Source organism: Anser cygnoides, chromosome 27, assembly GCF_040182565.1.
Source record: "Anser cygnoides isolate HZ-2024a breed goose chromosome 27, Taihu_goose_T2T_genome, whole genome shotgun sequence".
NCBI classification, from domain to species: domain Eukaryota; kingdom Metazoa; phylum Chordata; class Aves; order Anseriformes; family Anatidae; genus Anser; species Anser cygnoides.
In genome coordinates, this window is record NC_089899.1 from 4,755,193 (window position 1) to 4,768,678 (window position 13,486).

A 13,486-nucleotide genomic window follows, 5' to 3' on the forward strand; every position below is an offset into this window, starting at 1 on the left:
TCCTCACCCTCCCGGCACCCAGAGCGCTGCAGGCTGCTCGCCGGCGGTGCCGTCACCGTCGGACGGGGCCCGTCTGCAGCCTGCCCGATTTTCACGTCTGTGTTTTGCAACCCAAAAGCAGCAGCCGGGAGGCGATGCCTCGGAGCTGGGCGCGGGGAGGCGCAGCGCTGCTCCCAGCCTCCTCACCGCGGGGCTCGGCGCCCCCCGTTCGCCTCACGCCGGTGGGGCCGAGCAGTGGAAGATCGGGGTCCTGGGAGAGGGGCGGGTGGGAAGGCGCGATGGGGAGCACGTTCACCTCGGGACAGTGGCAGGGGGGTGGGAATTGGCCTGCAGGGCCTGCAGGAGGGCCCCGCACGCTGGCGGCGGGGATGCCGGGCGTCCCACGGGGACTGGGGGCTGCGCTGGGAGCAGAAGGGCCCACGGCTGGGTGCACGGCACCGCCTGGGGGGGTGAAATGGGGAGGCTGCTGCTGCTGGGCTGGGGCTGGGGGGCAGCGCTGGGGGGCACTGAAGCAGCTCAGGGACTGTGGGATAGCCCCGGGGGGCAGCTCGGGGGGGCACTGGGGCAGCCCACGGACTGTGGGGAAGCCCTAGGGGGCTGTGGGGCAGCCCTGGGGGGGCACTGGGGCAGCTCAGGGGCTATGGGGCAGCCCTGGGAAGGCACTGGGGCAGCTGAGGGACTATGGGGCAGGCCTAGGGGGCACTGGGGCACCTCAGGGACTTATGGGGAAGCCCTAGGGGGCTGGGGGGCATCCCAGAGGCCGTGTGGGGCCGCCCCCCCCCCCCCCCGACTGCCTCACGGCCTCAGGGCGCTCCTCAGCCCCCCCCGCCCCGACTCGCCCCCCGCGCCACTGCGCATGCGCCAGCGCTGACCTCCTTCCCCGCCCCTCCCCCCCCTTCCCCCGGCCGCTCCCACCCGGCGGGGCGGGGCGGGGGGAGGCGGTGCCGTGCGCACGCGCGCGCTGGGGGCGGGCCCGGCTCCCCCTGCGCGTGAACCGCCGGGTGGGAGCGGCCGCGCGCGGTCACGTGGGGCGCAACATGGCGGCGCGCGGTGAGTGCGGGGCCCGGCGCCGGTGCGGGTCCGGCGCGGTTCTGGGTCCGGCGCGGCGCAAGGACCCGGCCGCTCGGTTCCGGCCCGCGGCGGGGCCCGGCTCCGGTTCCGGCTCCGGTTCCGGTTCCCTCCCGCGGTCCCGGCCCCGAGCCGGGGTTGGGCCCTACCCGCAGCGCCCGCTCCCGGGGCCTGGCCCCGCTCCGTGCCTCGTGCACCGGGCGGGAGCTCGCCCGTTAGCCCGGGGGCCCTCTGAGCTTTTCCCTATGCGCAGGAGCCCGCAGAGCGTGACCGGGAGAGACCGGAGGAACGTGACCGGAGCAGCGACCGACCGACCGGGAGCCCCCCGCCATGGTGACCGAGGAGCAGGTCTCCGCCATCGGCCGCACGCTGCTGGACGCGGCGCAGCCGCTGCCCGCCCGGTTCCGCGCCCTCTTCACCCTGCGCAACCTGGGCGGCCCCGCGGCCGTGGCCTGCATCGGCCGGGCCTTCGGGGACGGCTCGGCGCTGCTCAAGCACGAGCTGGCCTACTGCCTGGGCCAGATGCGGGACGAAGCCGCCATCCCCGTGCTGCTCAGCGTGCTGCGGGACACCCGCCAGGAGCCCATGGTCCGGCACGAGGCGGGTACGGCACCGCGGGAGGGGGGCACGCTGAAACACGGTGCCTGTCCCCGCCCGCGTCACGGCTCGGGGAGTCCGAAGCGCCCGCCCGCGGCCCCCAGCCGGGCCGGTTGGCCAGGCCTCGCCTCCCCGCGGGCCGTTGCCGTGCTTGTTTGTCCAGCTTCGGTGTCCGGGAGGTCGGCGTCAGGCCTGCGGGGCGGGGCGGGGCCCTGCCGGGGAGCACGGCGGGGTTCTCCTCACCCCGACACCTCCCCGAGATGCCCCAGCTGCCTCCTGACGTCTCCTTCCCGCAGGTGAAGCGCTGGGCGCCATTGGGAACCCCGAGGTGCTGGACGTCCTGAAGCAGTACTCGGAGGACCCCGTGGTTGAGGTGAGGCTCTGGGGGTGGCGTTTCTGCGGGGTTCGGAGCAATGCCGGCAGCAGCAGGTGGTTGCTGCTGGGGCGTGCTCCCAGTGCTGCTCGGGGCCGTCCCGCATCCAGGCCCGCGTCCTCGTTCCCACAGGTGGCGGAGACGTGCCAGCTGGCCGTCAAGAGGCTGGAGTGGCTGCAGGAGCACGGCGAGGAGCCGGGCGCCAGCCCCTACCAGTCGGTGGATCCCGCTCCCCCTGCCGAGGAGACGGACGTGGCCAAGCTGCGCGAAGCCCTCCTGGATGAGGGGCGCCCGCTCTTTGACCGCTACCGGGCCATGTTCGCCCTGCGGAACCTGGGCGGCCGGGACGCCGTGCTGGCACTGGCTGACGGTAAGGGCCCGGCTGGGGCCGCCCGCTGTCTCCTCTCTGCGGGTTAATCCAGAATCGGCTTCGCCTAAATCCAGAGCTGTGCGGCTCCTCGAGCTGCTGCTTCTAAAGCTGCCTTCCCCCCTCCTTGCTTGCAGAGAGGGCGCAGCCCAGAACTGGTGTGGGATTTGCCAGTCTGAGCTGGTGGTTCCTGGCGCCGGGGACCTGCTTTTGTCCACCCTGGAAGGTCCGAGGCCACCCAGCCTCATCCTGGGCTCCGGAGATTGTTCTGGAGAGGGCGTGAATCGTGAATGTGTCCTGGCCAGGGAAGGGGCAGAGCGCAGCCCCGGACCCTGTTGGTCCCTCTCTGCAGCCCCAGGGAAGTGGATGATGCCTTCTGGCCACCTGGTGTGAGCCGAGGGCATGCCCGTGCCATCGGACGAGGTGTGCAGGGCTCTGGGACCTCGTCTCACAGCTTCCCAGTCCCGCAGGGCTTCCTCTGCAGCACGGGCGGGCTGCTACACGTGCGGGGCACTGCAGTCCCAGTGGCGGGGCAACACGGGGAGAGAGAGCAGCGTGAGACCCTGCCCCCAGAGCCCCACGGGCCCGGGGAGAGGCAGCTGCGGGCTCCAAGCCCCATCCGACCGCCCCACGCCTCCCCCTGCCCCGCAGCGTTTGGGTGGGGGGCCTCGGGTCGGCACCCCGGCGAGCTTTGGGGATTCACTCTCGCCTCCTCTCCCGCAGGGCTCCAGGCCGGCAGCGCCCTCTTCCGCCACGAGATCGGCTACGTGCTGGGCCAGATGCAGGACGAGGCGTGCGTGCCGCAGCTGACGGCCGCGCTGCGCAGCCGCGCCGAGAGCCCCATGGTGCGGCACGAGTGCGCCGAGGCCCTGGGCGCCATCGCCCGCCCCTCCTGCCTGGAGACCCTGCGCGCCTTCGCCCGGGACGAGGAGCGGGTGGTGCGGGAGAGCTGCGAGGTGGCGCTGGACATGTACGAGTACGAGAACGGCTCCCAGTTCCAGTACGCCGACGGGCTCTGCAAGCTGCAGGCCTGAGCCCGGCCGGGCGCGCCGCCGCCTTCCCCCGGGCGCGCTTCCCCGTCTGCCGGGACGGCTCCGTGCCCGGCTGGCGGAGGCGGAACTGGGTTTGCTCTCTGGCACCATTACAGCTGCCTTCTGCATCCAAATCCAGGCTGAGCTGCTACTTGCCCCCCTTCCCCCCATTTCCTGGATCTGCCCCTTCCCCTGCCCGCAGCCTGGCTCGGGGCTCGGAGCGGGTGGGCTCTCGCTGCGTGTCGGAGCCCGTCGCGGCGGCTCGGGGCGCGCGGGCTCTGCTTTCCCCACCTGAGCTTCGCCGGAGGGGTCGGGGCTGGCTTCAGGCGCTCGCTCCTGTAGGTTGGAGCCGCGCGGAGCCTCGGCATTGCCCTCGGTGTTGGTGCCGAGCCGGGGCCCTCCTTCCCTCCGCAGCTGCTGGGGCGCCGGAGGAGCCGCCGTGGGTTTGGCCTCTCCTGTCGGGGCAGGCTGGCTCTGCGCTGCAGCAGCCTTTGCCCTGGGATGGGGCTTGTTCCGTGGCGAGGCTTGGAAGATTTGGCCACGGTTTTTCTTTCTGCAGGGAATGGCATTGCAGCGAGGGCTTACGGGGTGAGGCAGAGCCTGCCTGGACTTCCCCCGTGTTTAAGCAGAGCCGGAGGGCGGCGGCTGCCGCCTGCTGCCAGCACCCAGCACCCAAATCCCCCGGGCGCGCGCGGGGCTGGGAGGAAATAAAGCACCGGCCGTGGGCACCAGCGTGAGCAGAGCCGTGATTCAACACCGCGGGGTCCGGCCCCATCCGGGGGTCCCTGGGGCTGCCCTCACAGCACGGGGGGGGGGGGGCCAGCGTGGGCAAAGACCCGCCATGGGGGTGAGCGGTGCCCGGAGTCCTCGCGGTGCTGCTGCGTGGGGTGTCCGTGCCAGCCTCCTGCTGACGGCGCCTCTCCCCTTGACCGAAGTCTCTGCGTGAGTCACTCGGGCTCGATCCTCTCAGTCCCCAAAGCTGCCGCTCCCCCGGTGCTGCGGCGGCCCCGGGGCTTTGTGCCGGGGGAAGGAGGGAGCGGGGAGCCCCAGCGCGGTCCCAGTCTGCTCCAGCTCAGCACCCTGTGGCAGGAGCCTCGTGGCACCACGATTTTGGTGGCCAGAAGCCGGACACGGGTGCCTGAGCGCCGTGGCGCGGGTGTGACATGGAGGAGGGGGGCCACCAGCTGCCAGACCTCGGTTCCTCTGCGCTGGTGACAGCCAGCCGCCGGTTTCACACCCGTGCAGAGGCGCCGGCAGTCGTGCGGCTTCTCGCCTCGCCCCCTCCGCCCCGCGCAGACCGCGGCTGGCAGGCGGCTTTGGGGCGGCACCGCCAGGCCTTGGGGCGCCGCCGTGCCCGGCCGTGTCCCCCGTGGGCGCTGGGGACGGGGACGTGGGGCGGGGGCCGCGCCGTTTCCCCCCGTGCCACGCTGTCGGCGCCCCACGGGAGCGCAGGTTGCGGTGTGCCTGGCGCTCCCCGGCGTGCTCGGCCCCGGTTATCGCACCGGGCTGCTCCAACCCTTGCTCCCTGCTTCCCGGCGCTGATTTTCCAGTTGTGAATCACGCAGCCCAGGCAGGAGCGATGCCAAATTTTTGCCTCTGCTCTCCCCCACCCCCCTTCCTCCCCCCCCCCCCCATCTCCTCCCGCCTGCCTGCAAAAAAACCTCAGCTCCTCCAAATGCCTTTTAAGCCCGAATTGGAACGAAAGCGGCATTTTTGCGGCCGGGATCTGGCCTGGGCGCAGCAGAGCCGGGACGTGCGCGGGGAGGAGGGCCTGGGCGCCGAGCCCTGCCTTGGCACCGGCTCCGGCGCGGGCATCGCAGGCACCTCCGTCCCTCCCTGGCGATCCCACCCCGGGCAGGGATTGGGGTTTTTCCAGGTCTTTTGGGCACTCGGTGCTGGAGGGGGGACCCAGGCGGGACCCCGGGGTGCCGGGAATGCTGCGGGCCCCCTCCTGGCCTCCAGCCCCGGTGCCGAGGGCATCGCTTTCGGGCAGCGCTGGGCCCCGTCAAGGACTTGGCGCCATCTGCTCGGGGGATTGGGGGCCTGCAGGGGGATTTAGCGGGGGGGGGGGAGTGTGCCCGAGCTGGGGGTGTCCGTCCCCTCCCTGCCTTTGGGGACTCCCCAGCTGCAGCCGATTCCCCGCTCACAAGGGGACACGGGTACCTGCAGCGCCACGTGAGGGGGTGGGGGGGATTTGGGGACCCCCCCAGCCACCTTGGACACTTCTTGCACCCCCATGCTGAGCTCACCAGGGCTGTGCCCGGATTACCGGCGCTAAGCTCCTTCCCACGGCTGCTCTGTCCTCCGCGCCGGCGGGCGAGCGGCTCCCTGAGCGCGGGGGGCACGGGGGCCGCGGGGGAGCCTTGGGGACCCTGACGCCGCCTGTCCCCTGTGTCCCCCCGCGTGGCGGAGGTTCGGGTGGCTCCGGGCCGGGGCACGGGGGGGGGGAGCTTGGTGATGGCCCTGCCGGGGGGTGCCGTGCCGCGGCACCTGCTGCAGTCCCCCCCCGAGGAGGACGGGGTGCTCTACGTGGAGTACAAGCCCCCCGCCCTGGACAGCATCCGCCTGCCCCGCTACGTCGTCTACCTGGTGATGGCGGCCAGCCTGGTGCTGGTGGTGGCGTACGCCATCGTGGGCCACCTCATCAAGGACCTGGTGCACGACTTCGCCGGTGAGTCCTTTGGGGAGGGGGACACACGGGGCTGAGCCGCAGGGGTCCTCGTGGGGCTGGGTGGGGGCAAGGGGGTCCCCAACCAGCCCAGAGGGGAAACGGGGCGCTGGGGTTGCTGGGGCACGGGGCAGGACCCCGCAGGCCAAAGGAGCGGATTTTTCTCCCCAGATAAATGCGGAACGAGGCCTGTTGCGCGCAGTTCAGGTTTTTGCTGCATTGCTCGGGGGCTGGGGACCCCCCCGGGGGACACCGCGGCGGGGACGCGCTGCCCACGGCCCCGTCTTTGTCCCCGCAGATTGGGCGTTCGGGCCCAAGCCGGAGGAGGAGAAGGCGGTGATGGGCGAGGGCGGCGCGCTGGAGGTGGAGTGGCCGGAGGAGGACGGGGCGCTGCCGGAGGAGAGGCCGCAGGGCGAAGGCGCCGGCGCGCTGCCCGGCATGGACATCCCGCTGGGGCTGCTCTCCACCGCCCCGCGCGGCTCCATCTCCTTCGCCGACCCCCACAAGAAGAGGTTTTTCTAGGGGGGGACCCCACTGCGAAGCCCCTGTGTCCCCTCCCTGCGGCTCCGTCCCCGTCCCCCCGCACCGCGGCGGTGCCAACGCGCGCGCATCGGGGCTGCCGTCGTGCTGCACCCCAATAACCCCCCCCCCGCTCCCCGTCCTGCTGGGGTGCCCCGACCTCGGCCCATCGGCATGGGTGCACGCGGGCTTGGCACGGGCACAGCCACACAGACGGACACACGGACGCACAGACGGACACATGGCCACACAGACGGACACACGGACGCACAGACGGATGCACGGCCACAGAGGCGGGCGCTGGGGGGGGCGCAGACACAGATGCGCCCCCGGGCGTGGGCGCAGACCCTCGGGGCGCGGGCGTGCACACGTGGAAACCCGGGCACACGCCGCTGCACGTGAGCGCGGGCGTGCACAGACACACGGAGACGCCCGGACAGACGGACGGACGGACAGGCAGACACCCGGCTGTGTGCTGAGGCCCCCGCCAGAGCCAGAGGCAGGCCCCGCAGGATGGGGCAGGGCTCGGCAGCGCCCACGGGTGCCCCCAAAGCCGATCTGAGCGGGAGCAAAGCGCCCACGAGCCTCTGGGAGGGGGCAGCGTGGGGGCTCCGTGCAGACCCCCACCCCTAAAGCAAGACGGGGCCTGGACCCCCCCCCCCCCAGCCCTTCGCTGGGGACCCCATCCCCACGTCCCCAGGGATTCTTCACCCCCTTGGGGAGTTGCAGTGGGAGGGGGTCCCTGCGGAGCCCACCCCTGGGTGCTGCCCCCCTCTGTTTTCTCCCCGAGGACAGAGCGAGGCAGAGCGGAGCCGCCCGCGGCCGCTGCCAAGGTCTCGGCGATAAGGGCATTAATATTTACCCGGTTATGGCACCCGGCACTCCCCGGGCACGTGGGGGGCAGCGGGGAGAGATGAGCCCCCTCCGTCCGTCTGGCCAGCCCCCACCCGCCCGTCCCTCTGTCCGTCCGTCCAGCTGCACCCACCGGGCAAATCCTGCCCCTGCTGCGTGAAGCCGCTCTTACAAAACGACACCGACAAGCCCCAAATCTGCCTCTTCTCCCCCCAAAACTGCACTGCTCCCACGCTGCCTGGGGGGCACCTCCCCAGCTGCTCCCAGTCCGCCCAGTCTCCCCAGTGCCTGGGGTGCTGTTCCTGTGGTGCCGCGTCTGGGGGTCCCGCTGGGTGCTGGGGGCCCGCGGGTGCTGGTGGCGGAGCGGGGCGGAGGTGCCACCACCCGGGGGTTAAGGGCACCGCGTTGCCATGGCACTTGGTGGCACTTGTCCTCCTGAGCCCAATAAAAGCCGCCCCTTGGCCCCGGGTGCAGGGAGCGGTGCCGCGCGCTGGGAGACGAGCGCCCGCCTCGGGGTGCAGGATCGGGCCCCTCCGCCGCCCCGCAATGCCGAGGTCCCCCCAGCCCCTGGGGCTGCTGCTCCTGCTCGCCCTCGCTGCCACCGCCCGGGGACAGGAGGGTAAGTGCCACCGGCACCCCGCTGCCCCCCCCCCCCAGTATGACCAGTCTGCCCAGTGCCTCGAGCGCCGGCACTGCGGCAGCGGCCATTCTGGGGTCAGAGCAGGAAAATTTGGGGGCGACTGCTCCACCCCGTGCCAGGCACCCCGCGCTCTCATGGGGACAGGCCGGCTGTGGGGTGGCTTTGTCACCGGGCCTCAGCACCCCGGTGTCCCCCGGTGTCCCCCGGTGCCAGGCTCAGGCACTATGCCCTGAGATGGAGGGTGCTGTCCTCTGCGGCACGGGGCTCCCCTGAACCTGTCCCCGTCCCTGTCCCCATTCCCACCCCTGTCCCTACTGCTGTCCCTGTCCCCATCCCTGTCCCTGTCCTTGTCCCTGCCCTCACTGCTGTTCTCATTCCCATCCCCATCCCTGCCCCTGTTGCTGTCTCTGTCCCCATTGCTGTCCCTATCCCTGTCCCCATACCCATCCCTATCCTTGCCCCTATTGCTCTGTCCCCATCCCCATCCCTGGCCCCATTGCTGTCCCCATCCCCAATGCTGTCCCCGTCCCCATCCCCAACCTCATCACTGTCCCTGTCCCTATTCCCATTGCTGTGTCCCCATTGCTGTCCCCGTCCCCGTCCCTGTCCCCATCCCACCCCTGTCCTTGCCCCCACCCCTGTCCCTATTGCTCCGTCCCCGTCCCCACGGCCGTCCCCGTCCCGGTGCCTTGCAGCCCTCGGCTCCAAGCAGTGGCAGCCCTGGCTCGTTGGCCTCACGGCCGTCGTCGTCTTCCTCTTCATCGTCTTCCTGGTGCTGCTCGCCAACCGCTTCTGGCAGCTCCGGATGCGCAGGTGGGGGCCGGGGCCGCGTCGTGCCCGGGCCGGGGGCACCGCGCCCTCGGGGGCAGGGTGCCGGGGGGGGGCGGGGAGGGTCCGGTGCTGACGCCGCGTGTCCCCTCGTGTCCCCTCGCAGGAAGCGCGGAGTCCCCGAGGAGCCGCAGGCGATCGGCAGGTACCAGCCCCAGCCCCAGCCCCAGCCCTGCCTCAGTTTCCCCTCTGGGGGGTCCCACGCGTGGGAGTGGGGGGGTGGTGGAAGGGGGCAGCGCCCTGCTGACGGCCTCCCCCCCCCCCCCCGATCCCCGCAGGCTGGAGAAGGCCGCCTACAGCAACGCGGCGGCCGACAGGGACAGCGACGACGAGCGGGAGCGCCACAAGGCCACGTCGCTGTGACACGCGTGGGCCGCGCTCCGGCCCGCCCGCGACCGTAAATCCACGCCGGGTTTTGCGGGGCGCCGAGCGCCGAACGGCCCCGGCTGACGGCAAAGCCCGGTCCGGATCCCGGCCCCGCGGGAATGGATCGCGGACACCGCCCCTTCCCACGGCAGCCCGCGGGACCCGCGTGGGGGCCGCGTGACGGGAGCCCACGGGGGGGGCGCTGGGCGGCCCCCCCCGATGTAGCCCACCAGTAAAGCTGCCAGCCCGCCCCCGCCTCCCCTGTGTGGTGTCGCCGCGCGTAGGGACGGGGCCGTGCCCACCCACGCGTGGGTACGGCGGGGGGGGGGGGGGTGTGGTGTGCCCCTCAACCCCACGGGACCCGTGGGTGACACGGGGGGGGGGGGGGGGGGTGACGTCATGCGGGTGCGTGTGGTGGTCACGTGGGCAAGGTGATGATGTCACGTGGGGGGGGGGGCAGCACCCCACGCGTGGGTCACCCGTGGGTGCCCCAACCCCGTGCCCCCCCCCCCCCCCCCCCCCCCAGCGTGTTCCCCACGCGTGTACCCCGGGGAGCCACCACCTCCTGCGTGGGGAGAGAGCACCCAGGGGTGGGGCCTCCCACGGGTGGCGGCACCCACCCAGGGCAGTGCCCGCCCCGCCCAGCAGCGCCCCCACGCGTGCCTCGGTGTCCCCCGTGGGGGCGGCGAAGGAAGCGCGGACGCGGCGTGGAGTTGAAGCATAGCTTGTTTAATTTTTATACATTTTTTCGTCTTTTTTTTTTTTTTTAACTTTTCTCCTTTTTTTTTTTCCTCCGCTTTTTTTTTTTTGTCTTTTTTTTAATCTCTTTTTTTTTTTTTAATCATTTTTTTTCCTCTTTTTTTTTTTTTTTTTTTTGCATAGGGGAGGGGGGCGAAAAAAAAAAAAAAAAAACGGAAAAAAAAAAAAGAAAAAAACGACGCCGAAAAAAAAAAAAAAAATCCAACCAAAACCAAAAATGACCAAAAAAAAAAAAAAACCCACAAAAAAAAATTCCCTAGCCACGTTCGGGAGCTGTATGTAGGCAGGCGCGGCGGGGGGGGGCTGCGTTCGTGTACATGGAGTAATCAAATATCGTGAAAAGCTCCGGGGAGGCGAGCGGGGGTCCGGGGGGGGGGGCGGCATGCAGGGGGGGGGCACGCGTGGGGTTGGGGGGGGCAGCGGCGCCCCGCTGCGCTCAGCCCCCGCAGGGTCACGGGGGGGGGGGATGCAGCGTGGGAGGGGGCTTGGGGGGGGCACCCCCGTGGGGAGGGGGTGTGAAGGGGGGGGGGTGACGGGGGGGGGGGGGGGGCAAGGAGCCCCCCCAAAAAAGCGGGCGCGGGCGGCGGGCAGCGAGCGAGAGGCACTGCGTGGGATTTTTGGTATTGGTGTCGTCGTGGGCCCGCCGGCTGCCCCGCCGCGCTTTTTTGTTTTTTTTTTTTTGGGGGGGGGCCTTTTCTTGCCTTTCGGTTAGTTTTGTTCTTTTTTTTTGTAACGCCCCCCCCCCCCTCACCCCCCCCCCCCCCCCCAAAATTTCCCCCCCCCGCTCTGTCCCCCGGTGCCGCCCGTGGGTGAGGGCCGGGGAGCAGCGCTTCCAAACGGCGAGCACGGAACGGAACGAAACGGAAAAAAAAGGAAAAAAAAAAAAACAAAAACAAGAAACAAAAAAAAAACAAGAAAAAAAAACCCAAACAACAACAAAAGACATATATATATATATATTTATATATATATATATTCCTTACTTTGCGACTTAAAGTACCTTAACTGCGTGTCGGCCCGCAGGGACCCGCGCCCCCCCGCCCCTGCGGCCCCATATATATATATGTGGGTATATATATATATATATGTACAGGGATTTATTTATAGGTCACGAGGACTTCTTTCTTTTTTTTTGTTTTTGAATTTTTTTTGTATTTTTTTCCCCATTTTTTTTCTTTTTTAACGCTTTTTTCAACGCAAACGAGTACTAAAAAACAACCCCCCCTCGGGGACTGTAGTGCATGAGAACCGGAGCGAGCCCCGGGCGCGGGGGCCTGGGCTTGTGGCGGCGCGGGATTGTCCCCCCCCCACCCCCCCCCCAAAAAAATATTGTCCCCAAGCCCCGGGGGGGGGGACACCCCGCGATGAGCCCCCCCCCCCACCACCACCACCGGCGGAGCTGATTGTGGCCACCCCGGGGGGGGGAGAGGGGGGGGGGGGGGGCTGAAAAAAAAAATCACGGCGAACGGTTCAAAAATAATAATAATAATAAAAATTAGTGGTCGGCCCCCCACTCCCCGCCCCCGGCCCCCCCCCCCCCAGCAGACCCCCCCCAGGCAGACTTGGGGGGGGGGGGGGGGGGGTTGCATATTCCCTTCGGCTGGGGGCCGCGGGGGGGGGCAGGATGCGGCCCCTAGCGCAGAGCGGAGCAGTGCAAATATCCCGGGGGGGGGGGGGGGGGGCGCTCCCTGCCCCCCCCCCCGGCCCGAGCCTCCCTCCTTGGGGGGGGGGTCGGGGTGCGTGGGGGGGGGGGGGGGTGTGAGTCCGTGATTTTTTTTTTTTTGCTTTTTTTGCCTTTTTTAACATTTTCTAAGGTGCTTTTCTTGCCGAGGGCGGGTTTTTTAATTTTTTTTTTTTTGGGGGGGGGGGGAGGTGCGGGGCCCCCCCCCTCCACGCAGGCGAAGGCAGCAACGAGGCGGGGGTTGGGGGGGGGATCCGGGGACCCCACGGGGGATTCCCCACGGCGCGTGGCCCCGGCCCGAGGGGCGCCCGCGCCCCACGCCCCCCCCCCCCCCCCCACGCCCCGCGGGCTGGGGGGGCCCAGCCGGGGGGGGGGCCGCGCTGCCCCCGCTGCTCCGCTCCGGTCACGGGTGAGAAATGCATTTTTTCCTCAAATTTTTTTTTTTTTTTTGCTTTAAACTGAATTTTTCTATCCTTAACCCCCCTTTTTTTAGTTTTTAGCTTTTTTTTGTTTTTTTTTTTACAATTTTCACTTTTTTTTTTTCCATTTTTTCGTCCGTTTTTCTTTTTTTTTGCCTCAACTCGACGCTAAAACTACCGCTCCCTGCGTTGCATTGTCCTTGCAGAAACCAACACCGCGCCGTGCAGCTCCGGGGGGGGGGGTGGGGGGGTTGGGGGGGGGCTCCTCGGGACCCCCCCCCCCCAAAAAAAAAAAAATTGACCCCCCCCTCCCCGATCTGCACCGACCAGCGCCCGGGGCCCCCGCTGCCCCCCCCGGGTGACCGAGCCACGACACCCGACCGCGTCTCCTCAGCGCAAAGCAGCAGCGAGGACCCCCCCGTGCCCCCCCCCGGCTCGTCACGACCCCCGTCGGTCCTCGGCCGCGTGGGTTTTAAGGCAAATTCTGGATTTTTTAGGGGTGCGCGCGGCTTGGGGGGGGGGGGGGGGCTGCAAAGGCCCGGCCGGAGGGGACCCCCCCCGCACTCCCCGAGGATGAAGCCGGTGGGGCTGGGGGGGCTGCGTCCCCGGGGGGGGGCACAGCTACATTCACACGGTTCCATTCCTGCCACGAGAGCAGCCGGGCTCAGCCCCCCCCCGGCTGGCGGCCCCCAGCCCCATTTCGCATCGTTTAAAGGGGAGGGGGGGGTCCCATGCCCCCCCCCCCCCGAGCTCCCACCCCACTGAGTCCTCACACCTCGCCCGGACACACTGGGGGGGGGGGGGGACACACATGGGGGGGGGTCCCCACCAGCATCCTGCCGCCCCCCCCCCCCCCTCGCCGCCTTTGGTTGCTGAAAGCAAAAAATGAACGTAAAAATAAAAAATTAAAATTAAAATAAAATAATTAAAAAAAAAACCAAAAACCAGAAACAAACAACGAAACAACAAAAGGAAGGAAAAAGAGGCAAAGCGAAGGGGCGCGCAGCCCCCGGCCCCCCCCCGGCCGCCGGGCCCCCCCTGGAGCCGCAGCCCAAGGGGTATTGCATATTCGGTGTGTTCGGACAGGGCGCACTCGGCATTAACAACTGGAAGACGTTTACGGGGGGGGGGGGGGGGGACACACAAAATCGGTAAAAAAACAGAGAAAAAGGGACTTTCCGGCCCCGCGGCCCAACGCAAGAACACGACATGCAGACGGCGAGCGGGCGGCGAGCGGCCGGGCCCCCCCGGCCCCCCCTGCGGCGGGGAGCCCCAGGCATGCAGCTACTCCTGTGCGGTGAGACCGTTTCTGGTAATA

General features: G+C 69.0%; 3 protein-coding genes across 5 annotated transcripts; all 3 read left to right on the top strand.

Annotated features, from left to right (window-relative positions):
* Positions 1–910: 910 nt before the first annotated feature.
* On the top strand, positions 911–4,164 carry DOHH (deoxyhypusine hydroxylase). Of its 3 annotated transcripts, none has more exons than XM_048077827.2 (5): positions 911–1,050; positions 1,322–1,672; positions 1,962–2,038; positions 2,171–2,408; positions 3,129–4,164. In XM_048077827.2, the coding sequence occupies exons 2-5, from the start codon at positions 1,399–1,401 to the stop codon at positions 3,437–3,439; spliced, it is 900 nt and encodes a 299-aa protein (XP_047933784.2). In that variant the 5' UTR covers positions 911–1,050; positions 1,322–1,398; the 3' UTR covers positions 3,440–4,164. The 3 variants fall into 3 exon arrangements, with proteins under 3 accessions (XP_047933784.2, XP_047933785.2, XP_047933783.2); XM_048077828.2 differs by lacking the exon at positions 911–1,050 and adding an exon at positions 1,187–1,205; XM_048077826.2 differs by lacking the exon at positions 911–1,050 and having other exon boundaries at positions 1,212–1,672.
* Positions 4,165–5,075: 911 nt separating this feature from the next.
* SMIM44 (small integral membrane protein 44) lies at positions 5,076–7,245 on the top strand. Its single transcript, XM_048077563.2, has 2 exons — positions 5,076–6,107; positions 6,403–7,245. The coding sequence occupies exons 1-2, from the start codon at positions 5,894–5,896 to the stop codon at positions 6,624–6,626; spliced, it is 438 nt and encodes a 145-aa protein (XP_047933520.2). The 5' UTR covers positions 5,076–5,893; the 3' UTR covers positions 6,627–7,245.
* A 691-nt stretch (positions 7,246–7,936) lies between these two features.
* Positions 7,937–9,559, top strand: SMIM24 (small integral membrane protein 24). The gene is made up of 4 exons (XM_048077562.2): positions 7,937–8,094; positions 8,811–8,928; positions 9,050–9,088; positions 9,222–9,559. The coding sequence occupies exons 1-4, from the start codon at positions 8,022–8,024 to the stop codon at positions 9,304–9,306; spliced, it is 315 nt and encodes a 104-aa protein (XP_047933519.2). The 5' UTR covers positions 7,937–8,021; the 3' UTR covers positions 9,307–9,559.
* Positions 9,560–13,486: the final 3,927 nt, after the last annotated feature.